The 23,895-nt window shown below is 39.3% G+C and overlaps 1 protein-coding gene across 5 annotated transcripts in view; it reads left to right on the plus strand.

Annotated features, from left to right (window-relative positions):
* Positions 1-23,895, plus strand: part of WDFY4 (WDFY family member 4) — a 136,835-nt gene that overhangs the window by 11,639 nt on the left and 101,301 nt on the right. For 2 of the 5 annotated variants that reach the window (XM_090145167.1, XM_090145165.1), the window contains 12 exons: positions 435-923; positions 4,287-4,452; positions 8,708-8,969; positions 13,019-13,133; positions 13,703-13,806; positions 15,059-15,196; positions 15,779-15,968; positions 16,825-17,014; positions 19,021-19,208; positions 19,493-19,945; positions 21,534-21,638; positions 22,752-22,942. In XM_090145167.1, the coding sequence (XP_090001293.1) occupies positions 8,709-8,969; positions 13,019-13,133; positions 13,703-13,806; positions 15,059-15,196; positions 15,779-15,968; positions 16,825-17,014; positions 19,021-19,208; positions 19,493-19,945; positions 21,534-21,638; positions 22,752-22,942 (1,935 nt within the window). In that variant the 5' untranslated portion in view covers positions 435-923; positions 4,287-4,452; position 8,708. Of the gene's footprint in view, positions 1-434; positions 924-4,071; positions 4,195-4,286; positions 4,453-8,707; positions 8,970-13,018; positions 13,134-13,702; positions 13,807-15,058; positions 15,197-15,778; positions 15,969-16,824; positions 17,015-19,020; positions 19,209-19,492; positions 19,946-21,533; positions 21,639-22,751; positions 22,943-23,895 lie in introns of those variants that run through there. The other 3 variants (XM_031607713.2, XM_090145168.1, XM_090145166.1) reach the window with 3 other exon arrangements.

The following is a 23,895-nucleotide window of genomic DNA, read 5'->3' on the forward strand; positions in this document are numbered from 1 at the left end:
AATTCCTCTGTACCATCTTGTAGAAAGTTAATCTGAGGTATAGGAGGTGGGGAGGAAATGGCATGCCATTATATGCTGCATTAGTCTTTCAGCTTCTTCAGTCTTAATTAGACTAACGTGCCTTCCAGTGTGGAGATCATGTATTTAATCAAGCTGCCTTTAACGTCTTCCTGCACAACATAGTTCTGGTCAGTAGGTGGCATCTAGTGAAAATAGCAACTTCCCAGGTGAACTTTAAGATTTGATAATGTTATTCTTCTGGGGGGGAAAAAAAAAATATCTGTTCATTTAATCAAAATGTTTGGTTTGACCATATTCAAACAAGAATGTTTTAACTTTTCTTACAAGTTAATTTCTATACGTGGTTGTTTTCTTCTTGTGTTTTTAAAAGTTGGTATTATTTTACTAACTGGAATAATTTTGGTGGTATTTAGTTATGCCCAGAAACAAAAGAATGCAGTTTGAAATTTGAAAGAAGACGACTTCTAAGAAGAAGGCTGTTGGATTTACTCCCACCCAAGCAGAGGCCGTCTCATCAGGGCCCCTGATGCCTGGCCTGTGCCCAGTGGCTGCTGGCAAAGCAGGAAACGCACTGTCTCAGCAACTTGAGCTGAACTTTATTTGCTATGCCTGCAAGGAGAGAAACTTGATGGGGGAAGAAATAAGGGCTTTACCACAGCAGGCTTTCATCCCATTTGAGTTGAACTATCAGCCTCTTCAGTTCTACAGCTTTTACTCCACAGAAGATGCCAGAAGATATTTGCTCTTGGTGTAACCATTTAGGCTGTTTGGTGAATCTAATGGAGCCAAAATGTGCACACTGGATTTCAAGAGACACCTGCAGTCACTCACCTCCAGCCTCAAGATGCCACCTGTGCTTCTTGCTAAGATGCACTGCTGTGGTTGCTCTCAGTGCTGCACAGGCAGGTATTTTCTCTTGTGTGTAGAAGTTGGAATGGTGAAGTTTAACAAGACAGGGATGTTTTTTGGTGATGTGTGACAGGCTATCTATGGACCCTTGCCTGAGGCTGCCTTGTGTATGACAAGAAGGAACCACCTGCACCTGGATGACAGCCAGGGGAGAATTTCCTTTTTTTATTTCTTGTTGTCTGTTTTAATATAGCTAAATTTTCTGTAGCTGAAATACCTGCTTTCTGTCATTTTGAATAGCCTCAGGAAACCTTCGGAGTGAATTTGATCTTGAGAGGCCATTGTGGATTACAAGCTTGGGTGCTTGTAATTATCTGTGTGTGGGGAGGTGTATCTAGCTTACTTTCCTGACATTGCTAGATGGAATGTGCACAGCTTCTCAAAAAGGAGTACACCTATACCTGTTCATTTTCTGAAGTGTACTATTTCTGGATCAGATTGAATGAACAGTGTCAGCCCTGCTGTGAGAAACTAGAGGTGGTGGAAATGGCAGCAGGGCTTAAGTGGTTGTTGTGTACTTTCAGGCCTGCCTGTTCAGACTGACAGCTGTCTTGCATTCAGTGCAATAGTGACTGTGTTATGCACCATTACACACTTCTTGAACGTGTGGCATTTGAGGACTAGAGGGGCTGAATCTTAAGATCACTTATTTCACTCCTTGTGTTTGTCTTATAGATGGATATTTAGGTGAAGCCAGTCTTGTTCCAGCAGTTTTTGAAGACTAAAAGGCACTGATGTCTGACTTGGTATCTACATTAGTTGCCATCTCATCCCCACTGAATCATGCAGGATCTCCTTGAAGTGCTGCTCTTATCAGAGGGCCATTTATAGCCAGTCTTAGTAGAGCTAGCTCATGTGTCTAAGATGTTCTTAGTGGGCTTCTTGAAATCTTACCAAGGGGAGGAGTCCCTTGTGCTATCTTCTGTGTGCACAGATACAAATGCAGGTGTAGATGTGCCCTTTGTTTTTGTGAGACGGTGTGGAGGAGGTCTAAGAAAGTAAGGATTGTTCCTCTCAGTTTGTATGGGTGCGTGGGATATTAATGTAAATGGCTTAAACTGATGAGGGGAGTTGTGGCACCACCTCCTACTGCATTAGCTATTAGCTTGCTGTTACCTTTTGTGTTATTTTTACTGTGGATAATTTGGTTACAGCTGTTCTGCTCCAGTGAAGCAGAGATTAAGTGAGACAGTGTGTTGAAACTCTGGACTTTCAGCTCCATTAGCAGTTAGTACAAAATGAAAAAGAGAAATGATGCTTCCTCTGCTGCATGGATTAAAGATCTGCCAATGGTGTTGAAACTGTCTGTATCCAGACAGCATCTAGGGAGGGTGCAGTGCAAGGTAGGAGGAGGCTCTTGGAAAATAATGCTCTCTGATCAAATAGCACTGGAGGATCTGCTGCAAGTGATGTGATTTTAAACTGACAAAGTGGGAAATGGATCACTTAGGCTTGCTTATGAACTGGGAAAGGGAAAATTTTGTTCTCTCTGGGATGATGCTAAAGTTCTCTTTAGTATCTTTGTGCTTCTATCATTCATTTTGCCACTGGTTTTGGCTTAGATTGCAACTAGGAAAGTATTGGCTAATAGATGAACAGCCTAAGGCAGGAAAGCAGTGGCCATGTTGGCACAGCCTTTAGCAGCCTCCATGGGTACATGCTTTGTGTGTGCCCCAAGCTGCCTGAAGGCCTGTGCATGTGGCTCTCGGATGAGTTCACCAGAGTGGCCATTGTCATGTTCACTTGAGCTACTACCCTTGCATGCAGCTGGCTCAGAGTGTGACCTTGTATTTGCTTGAGAAAAGCATGCAGGTATAATTAGTTTAGCTAATCATAGAATCCTTTGAGTTGGAAGGGGACCCTTTAAAGGTCATCTAGTCCAGCTCCCCTGCGGTGAACAGGGACACCTACAACTTGATCAGGTTTTTTGAGCCCTGTCCAGCCTGACCTTGGATGTCTCCAGAGACAGGGCATCTACCACCTCTCTGGGCAACCTGTGCCAGTGCCTCACCACCCTTTTTGTAAAAAAAACTTTTTCCCTTATATCCAATTGAAATGTCCCCTTTAGTCTGAAACCTTTCTCCTTGTTCTATCACAGCAGATTCTGCTTAGTCTGTCCCCTTCTTTCTTAAATCCCCCTTTAAATACTGAAAGGCTGTTCTCAGGTCTCCCCAGAGCCTTCTCTTCTCCAGTGTGAACAGCCCCAGGTGTTTCCAAATCCTGGTCAATTTAACCCTACTGTCTGTACAGACTGGAGCAGAGTATTTTCCTCTGATTCTGAGAGCTTTATTTGTTTATACAGTGTTAAAGAGCTGCTTAGCTTCTGATATAATCTGTATGAACTAAAGCCATGATTTTTCTGCTGTCTCTACTGTAGAAAAATTTCTACAATAAAGGATGAGAACAATCTGCTAGGAGTGTTGCATGCAAGAAACATCACTGCATTGAGAGAGGTCCCTGTGTTGTACAGGCATCTTCCTATTATTTTTATGACCTAACCATGTCCGACCATGTTAATGAAGGGAAATCAATCCCTTCAGGCCTTTCTACTTATACCTTTGGAAACATTAAATGTTTCCAGTCAATGTACTGCTGTGAGTTTAAGCTGGAAGGGAAAGCAATTGTTTCTTCCTGAATTTTTTTTCAAGCATTGGAATGAAGAAAATATTAACAGAAAACTGATGGATTTAACTACTTACAGGAAAATCTCCCAAGGTTTTAGTCACTGCAGTACCACAGTCCCACTAATTCTCAAAGTAATTGTAAAATTCTCTAGCAAAAGCAGTTTTGGAAAATATCTCAGTTTCCTCCATAAACCTGCTTAAACATCACCTCCCCTTTAAAGCAAATTACAAAGCCTTTCAGGTATGCCATGATGAATAAAAAAATCAAACAGACCATTGAGAAGTAGTCTTCTACCACCTCATGGCTAATCAGAGCTTCCTTATATTGTCAGAGAAGTTTACAGTGCTTATTTGCCTCTTAATCTGAATAGATACTGTGGCTACTTCAGTAGGGAGGTCACAGACTTTATTATTCAACTCAGCTTGCAAATATATTTATTTTAAGAGTACCGCATTTGAGGAAGGACGGTGCTTTGTGCAGAAGCTGTGCAGAGTTTTGTGGTGCTGTGTTCCTGTAGTTTGGTAAACCTTCAATTTAAAACAAAATAACAATGATTGCATGCTTTTCTTTGTGAATATGCTTCTCAGGAAGAATTCCTGGTTAAACTTGATCTAGGCAGTGGGATACAGTGCCCGACAGGTTTGTATTTCAGCTGAATTACGTTGTTTTGGGAGCTTGGTAGGTCCTGAGCACGTGGTTCATTTGTTGTTCTTCACTTCTGCTTTCCTCAGGAAATAAGTGCAGCAGCTCATCAAGTGATTCACAGTGGAAAGTTCAAAGAACAGAGTGAGAGCTACTGCATGCATCAAAGTGCCTAATTGGACAGAAGCAATAAAGCTCTCTTTATCTGTATGTCCCTATTGACTGTAAGAGGAGCTGCTGGATCTAGGAGCCCAGGTATGTCGTGCAATTTTCTGTGAAAGCAAAAGAAACAGATATAACTACTGAAAGGAACTGCAGCTTGATTTGCAACTGGTTTATTTTTGTAGAATCATCTTCTAACAGCAAAAGCAGCATAAGTTGAAAGAAAAAGCAGAGCTGTTTGTTTGTATTCTGTATTCTAGGAATGTTAAGAGAGTATTTCTGTTGGTGCTGATAGTGGAAACTGATTAGATTTGGTCCTTATAATGAGCTTCTGTTTTGAGATATATATAATTGCCCTTGTCTAGTTCCTTTGAGTTTGTACAACTGTTTTGACTGACTAAATAGAATTGTTCTCTTTACTCTTTAGTTGCGAGGAGGACAAAATACCTCAAAAGCAAGTATTACTGATACCTGAGCTGCTTCTTTCTTGGCTTCATCAGAGGCATATACAAGTCAGAGAAGAAACTGTTACCAAATAGATATCTAGACATGACTTTTTAAAACAGGAGAAAAAAAAAAGAGTGAATGCATGAGAGACAGCTTAAGACACTTATATGTTTTTTTAATTCCATGGAGATGATAGTAAAAGATAAACTGCTGAAAAAGATAGGACTGTTTCCTACTGAAGTGCAACTTGTTCTTTGAACAGTATTCAACCTTTGTGAAGCTGACAGATGTTTTAAGACTTTTTTATTTTGCATTTTGTCAGTGCTTGGTTCAAATCATCAACCAGATTAGGCCTCTGTTGTATGAAGTACTGTGTCAGAAGTTATGAAGGGCAATTCCCTTTCTCAATCTACAGTTAAAAGAACCTGGAAATAATGGTTAGGAAACTGAGTCTTGCATCTTAAAGATCTTTGCAGCGCTCATAAGGGAGAAGGTAAATAGTGTGGTGACATCAAGGTATAAATCTTGCTGGTGTGCCTTTTAATTTTGTCTCATGAAATAATATGTCAAGTACAATCACTAGATATAAGACTGAAAGGTGTAAATATGGGACAGTGCAAGCTCAGTAGAAGGAACAAGCATGGTTAGGCGGTACAAAAGTAAAATAGTAGATAGTCTGGCACAGTGCTGGTTCAGATATACCAGTAAGGTATGAGTTGCAAAGAGGGAATCTGTGGTTGAATTTGTGGGATAAACCAGTTTGCAAAAGAAATGAAATATTTCCCACAACTTAGATATTACATCATCAGACAGCTTTTTTGGGGGAGAGGTAGTGGAATCCCTATTTTTAGTATTTCAGAAAATTGACTAGCATGACTGTTCAACAAGCAAGTCCAGAAGAGGAAAGGGGTTGTAAAGAGGTATTGCTCAGTAGATTTTTAGGGTGCTGTGAGCTGTGTGGTTCCAGCAGTCACCAGTCCTAGTTTTTAAATTTCCTTTGAATTTTTTTTTTGCAGGCACTGAAATTTGGTATCAGACTTCACTGTGTCTGGGTCAACCATCTTGCTGTGAGACCCTTCACTGATAACAGATGATTTTAAATGTTTAAGTAAAATTCTTGATTGTGGTGCAGGTTAGGGTTTTTTTTGTAGCATTATGAAATAATCCTTTAAACTGCTGGTGGAGTTGAAATCTCAGATAAAAATAACTTTTAATTAAAAATATGTATTTTAAAAAACAATAATGCTTGTTCTGTCATTAAGCTTTTAATATCAAATTTACTTGTCTTTCTGCCAGCTTTGGTGAAGCCCTTATTCCCTCTTATGTTATCAGTCTGAAAAGACAAAGCCATACTGCAGTGTGATATCACACAAACTTCTTTTAGAGCAAAAGGGAAAACACAGGAATAAGTTCCACTTCCTCTCTGTTACCTGACACCACTTTCTGAATGATAGCTTTAGGTTTCTTTTGTATATTTTCACTTTTGTGTCTTTTTAAAACATTAGTATTCAAACTCACTTTTTCTATAATTGTGATAGTTATAATTTATCAAAACTGAAAGGAGCCCTTAACTTAAAATGAGGATTAGGACAAATGTTGGGGTGTAGTAGAAAGTCAACAGATTAGACCTTTTCAAAATATCTGATTTACCCTTATTTCCAAAGATACTTGATTCCTCTGCAATATGGTGTTTGCTCCAGGGGATTAGTTATCCTCCATGAGCAACAGAAAATGTGAAGGACTTAGAAGCCCAAATGAATCTGTAGATCAAGGAAGAACTATTAGGATTAAAAATATATAAAACAGAAGATGCAAGTGGAGAGAACAGACTAATAGTAATTAGGTATCTGACATCTAATTTAGTGTGTCTATTGAAGTCTCAACAATGGGAGTAAATAAGGAGGTAAACTGTAGTTGCCATTTTGCTTTCAAGTACTTCTAGAGATTAAAAATTTCAGTGTGTTAGTATCTTATGTAGTTGCCAGGGCTCCATTTTAGGGCCAATTCTCTTCAATATTTTAATAAATGATCTGGATGCAGATCTCAAATGTGCACTATGTAATTTTGCTGATAACACTAAATTGGATGGAGCTGTTGACTCGCTTGAGGGCGGAGGGGCCTTGCAGAGAGATCTTGACAGACCATAGGACTGGGCAGACTCCAGCTGCATGAAGTTTAAAAGGAGCAAGTGTTAGATTCTACACCTGGGACAGGGCAATCCTCTGGATACGTGTACAGACTGTGGGACAAGTAGCTGCAGAGAAGCCCCATGGAAAGGGATGCAAGCGTTCTGGCTGATGGCAACTTGAATGAGCCAGCAGTGTGCCTGTACCCTGAGACACACCAGGTTCAGCACTGCCACCAGGCAAGGGAGGGATGTCCCATTCTGTCTGTGCTGTGTGGCCTCACCTCCAGTGCTGGTTGCAAGGTCTGGGTGCCACAACATGAGAAGAGCATAAAGCTATTAGAGAGCATCCAAAGGACAGCTACAAAGATGATGAAAGATCTGGAGGGGTGACGGAACTCCCTAGGTTTGTTCAGCCCAGAGAACCTCTGAGGATTCTTCTCTGGCCTACATCTCCTCAGGGGGAGTGGAGGAATGGTACTGATTTCTTTTTTAGCTGTGCAGCCAGGAGGAAAGGCTTGCAAAGGAAATTATGAATAGAAAGAGGAAAAAATTGGTAAATATTTTTGGCTCTGTTCAGACAGTGCCATTGATTACTCAGGTGCTGGTCTTGTGATGTAACAAGAAGCACTGTATTTCATCTCTCTGCCCTGATTTCATCATCTGTATGATGACTGCCTTTGTGAAGAACTTTTGAGCTGCTTCTACAAATGATCAAGGTGAATCTGGGTGATGGGAGTGAGTTACCTATTACTTAGCATTTATTTAAGCTTAGCAGAGTAGTTTCCAAGGCAAGATATTTCCATTAGGTAAGAAGATGGTGCAACTTGGGATGTGATTGCAACCTCTTTGAAAAAAATCTGAGCTATGCTCTCACTGACTCTGTAAAGCAGTACCTAGGCATTTTCAGAACATGATACAGCACTGTGATGACTCAAGTGGATGGGCTGAAATCTTGTACCAGGGCAAAATATAATATAAGACAAATGTTTCTCCCACACAGTCATGAGGAACAGTGTCTTCCTGTTTACTCTTTACAGTCAGCCCTGTGAGTAGAAAAAGTGTGATGTGTTGTTCTGATAAAGATAATTAAGGAAAACAACAGAAGTGAAACACGAACTGTTGTTGAGGTAGAAGGTTCCAGACTGACGCTGTTGAAAGGTGATGAAAATCTCATTGCCCTTCATCTCCTAATGAAGGATTGAGTAGAGGCCATGGTAGAGTTACCATCCTTTGTAGTGTGAATGATCAGTATCTGCATCCAAATTTAGGTCTCTCATGGAACTATCAGCTTCCTGCAGACAGTGTGGTGCACAGTGATTAGCATTCATACTTAATGAAATTTATAACCAGAATCTTTTGTGCTATTCTGTTGTAAATCTGATTATGGTAATAGTTACACTTTTTCTTTTACAACTGAGACAATTGAAGAAGACTGACTCAGTATCAAAGTTGGATCTAGAATCCGGATTTCCTACCTGGTTTATCAGTTTGTCTTGCTGAAGCCCATATGGATTGTGTAGGGGAAAAAAAACATGCATGTCTCTTGGGAGATAGCTCATTCATATGATTGCAAGGTGATAATGCTATTGTCCAGAAGCAGGGTGCTTAGCCATTAAAAGTAGAAAAGATCAGTGGCTGCAAGCATTTCTGTGCCTATGAACATACTAACTCCAATAACTATGACTATCCAAGTCTAGTTTTTCAAGACAGTGGGATAGTATGGGATGATGTCAACTGTAAATACAATATCTTTAACTTCGTTTCTGCATTCAGTATGGACAAAGCAGCTGAGCTCATGTGGCAACTGGAAGATTCACCTTGCGAAGCAGGACAGCGAGAGCAAAGCCCTGAGGATGTCAATAAATCAGAAGTGCCTGAACAGCCTGTACACAGAAAGGACAACCTACCCCAGAGTCATACTATCCAGTGGGAGACTCTATGCAGACAATTTGTAGAATATGAGCAGGTGGCTCCATTTCTCATCCCGGAGGAACAACAGAGAAGGCTGCTGGACTTTCTTCCCCTCTTCTTAAAGGTTTGTTCTCCTTATTGCCTTTGATGCAGATGTCAAGCATGTACACAGAGATTCTGCTTCTGTGTGTTTCGTAGCCACCTTAACTGCCAACAGAGTTGATTAGTGTATGACCTCTGGCTAGGAGGTGGGCTCTTTTATTTCACTGAGAGCCTGAGGAGAGGATACAGTGTCTAGTTCACCTCTCATCTGGCTAACCTGTGTTAGCATGAAAAAAGTATATAGTGAAGCATGGCTTTGCTTATGTGAAGGCTAACTTGCTGGAATACGCTGATGATAAAGGTGTATTTCAAGGCGAGTACACTGTGAAGTGGTTACTTCATGTATACCTCAACTGTTCTTTTATTTAGTGGAGGCTGGGCATAGTTTCTGTCTGGGGAAAATATGACTGTGGTATGCAGTTAGCTTGGGGAAGTGCAGGGTTGAGTGTAAAAAGCGGGATTTTGGGGTTAACGGGGCAGCACTAATGTCTAATTCTAGTGCTTGAGAGAGGTGTTGTTACAGATAGGGGAACTGCAGCATGAGAAGCGGAAGGTCATTCTGTGGGTGAGAAAAGAGCTTTGAGGTAGAACACTTCAGTAAATAAGCTAGTCTGCCATATTCCCTAGATCTCTCATCAGCCAACAACTTCTGACGTGGCGATTTTGAAAGGTGAAACTAGAAGAGCCCTTTAATCAATTGGAACCTTATTGGTTGATTTTTTTTTTTGGTAGTGTGTGAAAAATGCAGTGAGATGCATGTGTGAGCTGTACGGTGATAGGATAACACAGCATAATCTTGAGAGAGGCAGAAAACCTGTCCTATGTCTAAATGTATTGTGGCCATGTAGTATAGTTTTTTCTCCTGAATTACCTATGATATTTATGAGTGTGGAGGAGATTTTGCACTCTCTTGTTATGTAAACCTTTCAAAAAGGAAAACAAAACTGTATGAAACTGTATCTAAATGATGGTATATTTTCTGTCTGTACTCATGTGTTTTCAGTGTTCTTAGGTGACCAAACTCAGTCCATTCCCTGTGTATCTGAGCCAGTTTTCTAACAAGTAATGAGCAAATGAGGAAAAAATGTTGTTAGACTTGGTGACTGTCTATGTGAGAGCATTGTGGGACACAAAGAGTGATGCTGCTATGAAGAGTGTATTGAAATGTGTGTGCAGGGAAATCACTGTGCTCAGTGCTACAAAACCTTTGTCCATTGTGGCAAAGGAGAAATAACTTCCAGATAGTCAAGTGTTTCACTCAGCTCTGTGAGGAATGAACCTGTGAAGCTTGTAAATCTTGGTGCAATGGAGGTCTTTGAAAATGCTATAGGTGCTGATGCCAGTTAACATTACTGAATGAGGTAACCCCTTGGCATCATTGTGATGCAAACAAATTCAGTGTGGACTGAGTTGCTGGTAGTATCTGGCAACTACTGCATTTGAATGCAAGCTCACTGTGATCCAAGGCAGTGCAGACAAAAGGAATTAAAAGGGTCTGAAGAGGCAGTGGAGTCTCAGAAGTGGCCTTTTCATTTAATCTGAATCGTTCCACATGTGTTTTGTATAATGACTGAGTAAAACTTCTCACAACTTCATCTTCTGAATTTGTTTGCATAGAACTGTGTTCCGTCTGAACCAAGAGCTGTATCTGGACAGTAGAGCTGTTCCTGTGTGTGTTCCTGTGCATGCTTCCCTGCCACTGAAAATGAATCTCAGTCTCTCTCTCCCTGCATATGGCACTACATGGACAGACTTGGCTCTTTTGCGAGCTCACTGCAGCTTTTTGAGCTCCCAGAATTATGGCCTTGAAAAGGGTCAGTGTTCTCCTCTCAGTCTTCAAATAGGGCTCTTCAGAATAGAGTCAGGACTGATAATGACTAATAATGTTACAGTTTTCTGTAGTGAAATCTTGTTTTATGTCATGGATCTACTTTTTGAATAGCTTACTGCAGATTGCACTATTGTTTCTCTGAGACAATGAGGGGCGACTTTTCCATTTGGATTAGGATGTAGTTTTCCTATTTTTCCTTGGACAGTTTTCAGAGTTGTTTTCCTTCCTCCTCTTGAAGCTACAGGGAAAGCATACATCCTTAGTGCTTTTAAGATATAAATTTATTCCAATTAAGATTGCTTGCCTGTGTAATATAGTTTCTCCAGACTGCCCACTCCCTCTTTCCTAAGCAGTGTATGGCAAGCTGTAGGAATTGATTTGCTGAAGCAAAGTAATTATTTTAAATTTCTAAAGAATATTATGTTTACAAAATATATTCAAAATAAACATTTCTTGTTAGCTTAACGCTTTCCTTCTGTGTTCTAAGAGAGGGATTCTTCACCTTCCCTTTTCTCAAATTTATCAGAAGATCTTTGAGACGCTTTGTAGGCATTTTAGGACCAGATGTATGCCTCATCATGTCCTTTCCCGTATGACCTTTACTTCCTTCTAATAGCTTTCTACTTTGTGCTGTGTCCCTCCATTTGGGCTGGGAAGCACATCTTTAAGTTTTATCTGTTATAAAGCTCTTCATTATGTTAACTGCTCTGTTTCTTCTTACTCAGTTGGGCTCTATGCAAGTCCCCTTTCTCCTTTAAGGATTTTCACCTGTCCTTTCCTTGTTGAACCATATTGGTGCTAATGTATCACTGTCTGAGAGGTTTGGATCTTGCTGGATGTAGAGAAGGCACTAACCAGGAGCCAGCTGAGATGTGGAGGCTCATTACTCACCAACACTCCTTCAAGCAGAAGGGGAAGAGAATGTCAGCCATCTAGAAGTAGGCTGGGAGACATTTTAATGTGATCTTTGTATCTTCCCTCTTGGTGCCTCAGAAAGCATTAGAATCTTCTTTTACATGAATGGCTTTCAGCTTAGCATTTCTCTGTTAAGCTCTGCTCAAACTTCAGAGGGAAATGTCATCCTCCTTATACTGAAACAATTTGTTGTTCAGCATAGGCAATTCTAACGTAATGCTCTATAAAACAGTTGGAAATTTGTACTTTTCTGCCTGTTCCCCCAGCCTGTGAGTAGGAAGGACAGATGGTAAGAGCAGACGAGGAGTTTGTGGCAGTCTTAAACATCTAGAAACAGCCAGGCTTAAGAGGAAGAGAGAACAGATTAGGTTGACATCACATTACTTGATTTTCCCCTGAAGGCAGACATTCTGGAACAGAGTCAGGTTGATTTTCTTCCAGATACAGATCTTCATATGATAAAAACTAACACGTTTTTAGAGGAGACTATATTTTAGGGGTTAGTGTCTGACTCACAGGATGATCACCCATAGAATTAAACGAAAATGCTGTTGGCCTGATCTGTTAGTAGCATTGTTGTGATTGAATAATGCTGTTGGTTTGTTTAAAATGAATAACTAGGAACACTGCACCTGCATTTCATTCTCATGTATCCTCCCAAAAAGAAGCACTTTCAGAGAAGACAATTATGTGAAACTCTAATGAAGCAAAATAAGTGTTTGCCTTATTGCCTGAGTTGTTCTCTGCTTACAATTTGCTCTGCGTAGGTATGAAACAGCTTCTCTGCAGTCTGTCCTCAGCAGAACAAGGAGGAACGAACAACTTGGAAAAGCACTAGCATGCTTTTTGATACAAATAATTATTGGCACAGGGGCTATGACAGATACTTACACAGTTATGATTGTATCCACTGAAGAAAATAAAGTAAATACTGTCTAGCAGATGCATTATGTGATTCAAACAGAATCATGAAATCACAGAATGGCCTGGGTTAGAAGGGACCTCAAGGATCGTGAATCTCCAACACCCCTGCCACAGGCAGGGCAACCAACCTCCCCATTTAATACTAGACCAGGCTGCCCAGGGCCCCATCCAATCTTACCCTGAACACCTGCACGGATGGGGCATCCACAACAGTAGTTCCAGGTAGACTGCTGTATTTGTAGTGTCAGTACTTCTACAAGTCCATTTGGAAACATTTGACAAACAACACTGGAAATTTATGGGGGAATGTTAATTTTATGTATATTTATTGGTACTTATCAATCCATCAAAGACATGCTTTATCAGAAATATTTTAACAGTTTTTCAATCTTGGATTTCAGGCTTGGGAACAGTCTGCTGGAGTAATTGTATTCCCTAGCGTTCAGCTGCTAGCCAGTGAGGTTTCCAAGCTTCTGACAAAGGAGATTAAGAGGACCCTCAATGGCAAATCTGCAGGTAATGATCCTGTGGCTCATCCACTGGGAATTTGCCCTCATCTGTCTTCTGTGCTGCAGTGGTATGCTTAATATGAGGGAAAGAAAAAAAAATAGAAAATGCTAGGTGTAGGAAGCCAGATCTTCTAGAAGGTGTCAGCTAGCATTGGTTTTGTACAACTGCACTGAAGATCTGGCCTTGTATACTATGCTGACCTTATTTCAGAACTTGCTATGCAGTGAAAGAGTAGGCTACACTTAATATTCCAAAGAGCTTTCTTTAATGTGAAAGATACTGCTAGCCTTACATGATGTTCCTAGTGGCTGTTATGCATTCTTTGCACCAGTCAGCTGCAAACTTCATGAACTGAGATGATATTCCCAGTGAAGCTCATCAGTTTATGAAAAGCATTTTACATAAACTGGCATGAGCCCAATGTTGGATCAAAACCCTTTAATGTATTTTCATTCCCCTCATTAGGCTCTTGCTAATATAATTTTATAAAATTTGTCAGATCTGTTAAGAAAAGATCAGTGCAGTATTTTAACCTTTCATTAAGGAATTGAAGTTTAATGTTTTTGTACTAACAGAGGAAGCTCGACTGGCTTTGGAGCATTTGCTACAGCAGAAAGGGGAAGTAGAAGATGGCCATTTGCTCCTGAAATCAGTCTATCTGCTCTCACAGACTGACTTGGTAAGAGAAATAACTACAGGGGATTATTACTTTTTCTTTTCTTGTTCTAAGAGGCTGGGTAGCTGCCCCAGCAGTGGAGCATATAGATCTTATAATGTTTGTGTTGCTCCTAAAGCTTTGTGCATCAGCATGCCTCAGGTACACAGTCAGAGAGAGAGCATGTGACATGGTTTATAGTTGAGGTTTTTCTAAAAAGAAGGAAGTAAGTGCTCTGTGCTTTCAGATACCTGATGAGCAAAACAAGAAAGGAGTCTGTTTTTTTTTTAGTCTTCCTCAATACTTAACTGTTCTTTTGCTCCAGTTGGAGCAAAAGTAGGTAACTGGTAGGGATTTGTTTGTCTGATAGCACAGTGGTTGGATTGTCATTTTGAAGCACTCCAGAGTGTATAGAGTCTGTACAGTTGTTCTCAATGCAGACTGCTGTCAACATTACAGTTTGTCTTGTTCAGTAGAATGTTTCTAATAGACCTAGTTTGTGTCACAAAAGGAACTCTAGAGTTACACACAGAGTGAAGTTTCTAATGAGATTTGTGCTTTTCAGATATAAAATGATGTTTTTTTGTAGTACAGACTCTCACAAAACTTCATATCACAAACCCCACTATTTTCTTTAGTTTGCTGCTGATTTTTATTTTGATTATTGCATGCCAAACCGGCACCCTGCGACGCCACTTCTCTAAGTTATACAGAGTCATTAGTGGAAATAGAAAGAAACAAAGTGCTGAAAAATACTGCAGAGAAACAGTGTCTTACATTTATAAAAGGGATAATAAGAACTGTTTGTACAGATATTTGACAAGTTACAAAAATAAAAACTGTAGCTAAATTACCGCTATGCTGAGCCAAGGATGGATTGGAGAATTCATACTGCTGTTCTTCCAGGCTTCTATAGCTACAGGATATCTCCTTTCAACTAATGATAAAGAAGGCTCTGTCATAATACTATTTTAGCTGTTAGTTTGCAGGTTGGATGCATTATCAACTGCAGTTATCTTTACAAAGAGTATGGGATCTGTCAAAGCTGTGTAATTCTGCTGGGGTGGAAGGTCCTAGGAACAGCTATGGCAATGCATGGTCGGTGTGTTTGCTTCTTCTAGGCAAGTTTGTAGAGCTGTGGTATGATTGTGATGTGCACTCTTAAGAATAAAATTCTCAAGTAGCTGATTCAGCTTTCATGGCTACTCTTAGTGTGTAGAAACAAGGAAAGCACAGCTGGCTTCTAGAGGGGCTGACTTTTCTTTTCCTCACTTAGAGAACAATGTGGAACATCATTGGATCAGGACTTCCAGCTGCTCTGTTGCAGTGCCTGTACCTTTTCTTTACTTTTCCTCTGAAAAAAAACAGTGATGGAGAGACAAATGAAGATGAAACTCAGAAGATGCTTGTTGAGGTGAGATACCTCTCTGGGAGCTTCTTTCCCCGAGTACTCGTATATTTACCTAGGCTTGGGATCGGAGCTTGTGGTGATTCAAATGACCAAAGAAAGGAATAAACTAGGTCTGAAAATTACTAAATAATCTGAGATTATGCAGTAATCTCTTTTTGTGTTTAATAAAAAAAAAAGTAATTAAAACTGGAAAAAACTCCAGAATATCCTAGAAGTTGTCATTTTATCTTCTGGTACCTGTACAAGAACTGCGGTGTTTTGTTTTGTAATGTTTATATTTCCCCATTCATCCCCTGCTTAACTTCTCCAAAACTACTGATGGATGGAGCAACCAATGGTTTAGATTTTTGTTTCTCAGACCTGGTTCACAATACTCAGTTCTCATTTTACAATACCCTGTTCAGATGTTTGGGAGGGCTTTGATACTGTGTTGCTATGGTCTCCCTGTAAGCTATGTGTGACCTGCCACAGAATTCTCTGCTGTTTTGTTTTTCAGTGCATGTATATGACTGTGGGTTAATGCTGGCCTTTATTTCCCAAGCATTTATAAAGGTGTTTATTCCAGCTGTTTTTTTTTCTTTCCAGATAATGCTTAACATGTACAGAGAGGAACAAGGTGTAGAGGAACTTTTGGCAGCTGATAAGCTTCAGTCATTAATTATAGCAGCTGCTTCCCTCTGGGACCAGTGTAGCCATACATGGAAAGTACCTACAGGCCGTGTGCTGCGAACAATTTCAAAGGCTCAGACCAAAAACAGCATCCTGTACTTACAAGGTGTGGGTTCATAACTTGGCTTCTCCTTTCCTCGAGGTTGCCCTGAGAATGAATTCTCAAGAAACTGATCTCCAGGGTAGATTTTTGTTTCTATGTAATCTGGTACTCAGTCAACTGCAAAGCACAGGCTCTTGATTTTCTGGGCAAGAACATTTAGTGCCTATAAACATGGAAACTGAGGATTTTTCCTACATACTCAAAAAGAAAACTACTGGCATGGGTCCATATCACTTGATCATGCTAATGTAGACTAGCACAAGATGTATTATGGTTTGTATTTATTTTTAGGTAATGTGATGCAACGTATGAAGCTACATTCTAAATCGAAAGATTGAGGAATAACAGTTTTAAGTACTGGTTTAGAGATTTGGTTTAGAAATTTGGAAGCTATCCTGGAAGGTCTGTCCATCAAATTAGACAAGAAAGACTAGTCTTCATTGCTCAGAGCAAAATGCATATGCCTCAATGCTTATGCCTCATTAGGCAGAAAATTCATCTGTGAATTCTGCACAGGATGTGACTGACTTAGTTCGTGACAAATGTCTGCTTCCCATTTATCTTCTTTTAAGGCAGCTGAATTCACGGATTATGAATTTGGGTGGGTGGGCTAGGTGTTTATGTTCTTGAGAGTGAGCTTCTCTGGATTAAGCAAAGGAATGTGTGTGTGCTTTAAAAACGGATGTGTTCTGCATTTAGCCTGAAGGTAAGCTTAATGTTCTGTTTTTTTTTCTTTTTGGAAAGAGCTAAATGTTTTATATTTTATTGGGAAGTAAACTTGTTTGTTCCATTTTTATCAGTAACTTTGGACTTATTTGACTATCAGTTCTTAAATAGCTGCTTTTTTTCTGCCCCACAGCTGTGGACTGCATTAAAATAGCTGTTCAGAATCTCTTTAAACTGGCTGATACGCTACCTGCTTGTGATGTGTGTGAAGCTGTTAGTATTGTCCTGTGCTTTGTGAAAGACTCCTATCCTGTATCATCAGCTTTATTAACAGAGTTTGAAAGTAATGATGGTTACCAACTCTTGCTAAAAGTTTTACTGAGGTAAGTATAGAGGTGTTCTGTGGGTTTCTAGAGGTGGTAGAACTTCATTTTCAGAGTGCATGGTGGTCTGTTCTTAAATGTTAGTTACATGTGTGATTCTGTGTGGATGCAAAACCAGTAACAAAGGCTCTGATGGAGTTTTCATTGTTATTTTAGGAGGGGGGAAGCAGTTTATAATTTCTGATACAGTTAATTTTTGTTATGGTTTTAAGAGGAGCAGTTAGTCCGTAAGTGTGGTAGGAACTTACTGAACACATGGCAAAGGTTCTTCATCAATTAATAGATTAGAAGAGATCTAGGATGCTTGTTTCAGTTAGTATGGACTCTTAATTCAGGAATACAATCAGCAAGGGAAAGAAAGCAGATCTTCTTTCTCTTGTGCAGAAAATAAACAGAAATCCACCAGAATTTATATCTTCATTCTTCAGAACTGAGATGAATTTGAACTGGAACAAATTCCCACTGCTTCTCTTCCTCATCAGTAGTACAAAGTAGAAGCTTTTACTTTTGTTATTTGCATTGACTAATCAAGTTCAGAGTTTGATGTGTCAAAGTAGTACATTATACCACTTCCCCAGAGACACTTAGAAACACTGTTCTTGTTTATTACTAAATGAGAGGAGCACTTCCAGGTCTTTGTTCCCCTTGATTGTTGTTTCCTTTCTGACTTTGCCTGTTCTTGTACTACTACTCAAACACTCAAAAGAACTTAGGTCCCTGACTAGTGTCGTACATAGGAGGTATTTTGTAAGTTGGATCTAGGGGTATGTGGTTTGGATGGTGAATCCTAAGATATCTAAAAGTATTACTTCTGATGATTTTTTGTAGGGCAATAAATATGACACCTACAATTGAATCAAGTTTTCTCTCTTTTTTTCTATGATAGCATTTATTTACCATGGATTGTCTAACTTTCCCTTATAAATAGGTTATGCTGAGAGACGGGTATTTCTGATGAAGCTCTAATGATATAAGAGAAGGTGTCTGATGTTTGTTCGTAAGGTCTATCTATTTTTTAACTGATGTAGGCTGCGAAGATGAAAAGAATATTGCAGCTCAAGGCTGCAATTTCGTATCTATTTTCCTGAACTGTGCCAAGTTTCTTCTTGTCTGCTTAGAATTTCTTTTTCAACAATGAAAATCTTGATGATCATATTATTCCCTACTGAAAGTGGACGCTTTTTTTTAACTTTGCTAATTTTTTTTTCTTACCTAGCTTGAAATATTTTCTTCTGAGATTTTCCTAACTTCCATTGTCTATTGCTCTGCCACTAAACCATACCCAGATGCTGCAGTTTTCCTTGAGAATTATCCTCCCTCTATGCAGTACTGAGTAGGATGACATGAAAAACAGTTGTATCAGACTTTTGACAGGCATTCTCTTCAGTCTAAACTATGGCATATCTGGGATCACAGCTCAGCTAATTTCACTATTTAGAGGAGAGACATACTGTGTTTTATATTTGATTTGCAAAGCTCGAGAGTACAGTGCTTTTCTCTTCCTAAAGAGTGAGCTCTTTCTATTAGTTATCACAGGAGATTCCTCCCCTTGCTGGTGTGTTGTCTGCCTTTACTTTTTAAATGTAACCATGGCTTGGACTGTGAAAAAGCCCTAGGAAGTGTCTATTGTAACTTTTGATTTCTCATAAGAATCGTGTTTTTAAGTCACCAAAATAAGCATTATTTTGGTGAGAATTACCTTTTTTTTTTTTAAGTACATTGAAGTATGCTCATTTCTAAAGTGTATCATCCTTATCTTCAGAGAACTGTTGCATTGCCACTTTTCATTTTCCTTTTTCACTTTTTTAAGTTTTGTTCTGATTCAGAATGTTCCACCAAGCTATGAATATTTCTGTTTCAAGGATGGCTAAAGCAAAAAGATGACTAAATAAATGAGGAGAAAGAAATGGGCAGCTCTTGTGTGTTCAGTGCCTAGTGATTTATCCAAAAAAATTTGTATTGCTAAGGCTGTCCTTACATGTGACTGTCCCAACCTTTGTTGCCAGATGTGAGGGGTTGCAGCAAAATGAAGGAGATCCCTATGTGAATGAGATTCTGGACATGCTGACTTGCCTTACAACCTGTGGGAAAACTGAACTGAAAGTTTCTGGCAATATTATACATCCACAATTACCTCAGTTTGATTATGAATGGACACGGTCTTCTGGTACAGTATATATTTGTGGCAATGTAGGTGGGTTGTAAAATGAAACTTTGTTGTGTGTCTTTAGATGGAGGAAGGAGTATGAGATAACATTAAGCACATAGATCAGTGGATGTTACCGAAGCCTGAATGTTACCTAAACCAAAATGAACTGATCATCAGCTGTAAAGTCTGATTTTGGGTTGAGGATGTGTGTCTGAATCTTGTTTCTGGTCTCGGATGTGATTAAGCATTGTAATTGCAGTGCTTAAATAGCATTGTTTAAAAACAGAACACACACAAAAAAAAGGGTATCTCACCTGTTTGTCTTGCAGGAATGACAGTCAAAAACCTCCAGGCTTTTCAGGTTTTGCAGTCAATTTTTCAGAAAAGTAATGATCAGCATCTGTGTGGAACAGTCTTAGGAGCAATTGGTACCATATGGGCCTGGGACACTGTGAATTTCTTTCTTCTGGAATGGACGCTGCAGCCTATCAACCAGTTTATTGACATAATCCATTTCAAACCACATCCAGTCCAGGTCCAGTTCTTCAGACTGGTAGAGTTAATTGTGTTAGACCTGTCCTACATTCCCCATGAAATTCTGAAGAAGGTTCAGTGTTTGATAAAGGAAAATGTAGTGCCTTTCTGCACTTTGACAGCTCTCCAGTGCCTTCTCAGCATTACCAAGAAGGATCTGCTATTCAGCGACATATTCCGGGACTCTGGGCTATTAGGCCTACTGCTGGCACTCCTAAGGAAGCAAGCCAAAATCTTAAGGAAATCAGGTATAACTTAACTCATTCATGATGACTGTGGAGGCAGGCATACCAATAGGAATGAATGCATCTTTCTGCAATTAATTTGTACATTTTATATACCAAGTAGCTAGATTTGTCTGGAAGCCAACTGGCCCAAGTTTAAAACTGGGATGTTTATGTCATGCTAAGCCCTACTAAGGTGCCCTCTGAAATCTAAACTGTATACCATTCTGTGCACTTTTCTATGGAGTTCGTGCACTGCTCTTTACCAGTGTACAATAAATTACACTGGAGGATACTGTTCATCCCATGCTTCTATAACTGATCTTGACTTGGAGTTCTCTGAGATTACAACTTGCTAGTATAGGAAGTTTTTCAAAGTATTTAGTTTCTCTGAAAGCAACAGTTAGTTGGGAGGACTGATTATGGAAGGTGGCTTCTTGAATTTTGGCTGTATATTAATCACACTGCCACCCATTGTCATCTGATATAGTTATGTCCTATATAGTTATTTCACAGGAAGGTAATAGTCCAGGTGTGGTAACTGAGTTTAGCTGATTTATTGTATACACTCGTGTATCTGAAAGGTTTTTTAAATGCTAATTTATATAAAAGTGTGATAAAATTTTGTGCTGTATGAATTGGGAAATTCATTTAAATTTCAGTATAATTGTTATTTAGTTAAGAAGAAACAAAGTACTAGATTTAACTTGTAATGGAGCAAGCAAAGCTGAATCGTTTTTATGTGTTTATTTTAAGCAATATATTGAATATGAATTGAAACAGAAATTCTACAGTGTGGGTTCTCTTAACTGCAAGGAAACAGATTTGTGTTCTTGTTATCAGAGAACTAATATTTTGAGAGTTCTTAAATAAGGAATGTCAAGATAATTTGCCAAGAACTGTGGTATTTATCTTATATTTACTAGTTAATGTATTTTACTGCCTTAGATTGCTTGGTGAATGGGTATCTGAATAGCTAGGTGATTTATGACACTGGATATGTGAATAAAGAGGAGCAGATGAAAACACTGAAGAGGTCACTGCTTCACACTCTCGGCTTCCAGAAATTTAATCTGCAAACTTCAAAGTCTTTAGATCTAACAAAAACTTAACTTACACTGTCTGATCCTGGAAGCGTTTGCCTTTGAACATGCATGAACATGGATGGGGTTCTTGTTTTCCACTTTCAGTTTATGTACTTAAGTACTCTCTGTTGCTACAATATTTTACCAATGTACAGCTCAGAAGCCAAAGTGCTCTTTTGATCATGTGTGTACCTGCTAGGTATCACCAAAAAGGCAACTACATCAGCTTTATAAATGGGAAGTAAAAACACAGTTATTATCGGTGTTTTCTGTAGTTATGCGAGAGATGTGAGATGCAGAACATAGAGTCAAACCTGTGTTGCCCAATCTCAGATTACATCCTAATCATTACACACTGCCATGTCTGTGTTTTGTTGCTTGCCTTTGAGTTCAAGTAGCCTGTAAGTAATATTTAAGATAGAGCTAGAAATTGCTGGAGGATTGGTTTGGGTTTTTTTGGTTTAAGATACTCTAGCTACAGCTAACTAAATCTTATATAATTTCTGTTATTAACAATACACTGATAGCTGGAACCTCTCTGCCTGGTCTGGAAGAAGGCACTGATAAGGAATTAAATGCTGTAATGCTGAAGATGGTGGCTGCCCTTACTGTGGGGTGTGTGAGAAACTCTGGTAAGAAATGATGCATGACTGCATGACCTTTGTGATACTTCATGATAAGTGGTCACGATGCCTCTTAAGAAGAACGAACAAATTTTCTGGCTTTTGTGCTTCAGTGAGGGGTGCTCTAGAAGAAACATGGCAAAGATACCACATTCTCCACAGTTAGTCTTACTGTAGTAGTTGCTCTACTTCCTTCCATGTGGATACCTCTAAGGTGTTTAGTTGTGGAAAACAAAATGGTGCATGTGAGTTTTGTGTAATAATTGTTTATCCAGTTTTTTTTCCGTGTTATCTAGTATTTGAAATCCTGATGTGATCAGGCATGGATTGGATCACACTCATATATACTGAATCATAGAATCTGAGTTGGAAAGAACCCTTAAAGGTAATCTTATCTGCCACACCTGCAGTGAACAGGGACATCTACATATCTACAGCTTGAACAGGATGCCTGGAGCCCCATCCAGCCTGACCCTGGATGTCTTGTCCTTGGAGACATTCACCACTTCTCTGGGCAACCTGTGCCAGTGCCTTACTGCCTTTCTCATAAAAAAAAATCCAAACCAACAACCTTTTTTTAATCCAATCTAAATCTCCCCTCTGTTAGTCAGAAACTATATTTCCCCTTGTCCTCTCCTGACAGACCCTGCTAGAGTCTGTCCCTTTCATTTTTTTAGCTTCCCTTCAGATACAACACAGTTTTGGCACACTTGGGAGAGGTTTGTGTAGGGAGTCTTATGGAAAAGAGTAAGACAGGAGTGAAAAGGATCTTCTGAATATCAGCATCCACTCAGTACATTCAACTTGCGTGGTGAGAATGTATTTTTACGAACAAGTTTCCTTCATAAACTGGAGGAATGTTTGATCTGAAAGCTAATTAGGCATTATTTCATGCATTATTGTATTGGAAAATGACTACTTCTGATGATTAGAGACCATTGTCATCCTGTCATTTTATTCCTACTTGCGCTTTTTGGTCTGTGTCCTTCAGTTTATCTCGCTCTCCTTTCTTGACTCTCTTCTGTTTTTGTAGAAATGTGGCACCATACACTGAAAATATGCATTTGAGAACTAAAAGTAAAGCATAGTTTAAGTAACAAATGATACCTTACTTGTCCCCAGTTGTTTTAAAGGACTATGGAATGGTGCCGTATATCAAGATATTTTTGGATGATGAGTGCTACAGGGATGCTACTCTTAGCATCTTGGAGCAGCTATCAGTCATCAACTATGAGGAATATATGAGCATTGTTATTGGAGCACTCTGTTCTTCTACTCAAGGGGAACTACATCTGAAACTAGATCTGCTGAAGGTAATTCACATTGGCTTCTGAGTTACTTATTGTTTTCTTGGAAACTGCTTGGCTTGTGGCAAATTGCTTTTAATCTTATCCTTAGCGCTGTCTTTTTCCAAGACAGTAAGAGCAGAAGAGGAAAAAGCTATGAACTAGTTTTTGATTCAGCTAGATCTGTTCCTCTGTTTTTTATCAGGGTGTGTGTGTATGGTCAGCACTTTCACTCAGTATCAGACTGAAGTATTTTGAAGACTTAGTAAGTAATGCAGGGCAGAGAAACAGGTGGTAAATATTAGGGCTGTTGTAGGTGCAGCTATGTAATGTGAGAGAGAAAAGACAATCTAATGTGAATGAAATGGAGATTGGAGAGAGGATGTGAGAGAAGGTAGAATAAGATGGGGAACAGGGTAGGCAAGCATGAGGTTAACAGCTTGATTCTCATACACTTCCAAGGTTGTAGCTTTGCTGTCCTTATTTTGGTAATCTCTTGGGTACCCTAGTGTCAGGGAAAAAAACAGAGATAAGTTGGTGGAAAAGAGAAGGTTTGGAGGGTGAAATTAGAACTATTTGTGGCCTCTTTTGTGTGTGTAGTCTTTGATCCATTAGCAACTGAAGCAGGGAAAAGAATCCACATGCTTTAATTTGGTTTAGTTTGTGGACAGCAAACTGAAAAGCAGTGGTGTGTTAGTATGAAACTAATCAGTGTTTATCTTCTTTATTAAGTGTAAATGGAATTCACCTGTCAGCGCAATATAGCAGCTACTTTTGAGATAAAAATACCATGTTACCCTAAATTTTGTTTCATCTTTGTTTTTATAGTTTTGATATGAAAAAGTAAACTTACTATTTATGCAGAAGTTGAGTACAGTGTCCAAACTAATATGAAAATAAATGCAGCTTCAGTGTCTAATTCTGACAAATGATAACTGTATTAAAACATAATGTAAGCAAATGAATTTATTATCTGCGTC

The sequence above is a fragment of the Phasianus colchicus genome, chromosome 8 (assembly GCF_987193195.1).
Source record: "Phasianus colchicus chromosome 8, bPhaCol1.hap1.1, whole genome shotgun sequence".
NCBI classification, from domain to species: Eukaryota; Metazoa; Chordata; class Aves; order Galliformes; family Phasianidae; genus Phasianus; species Phasianus colchicus.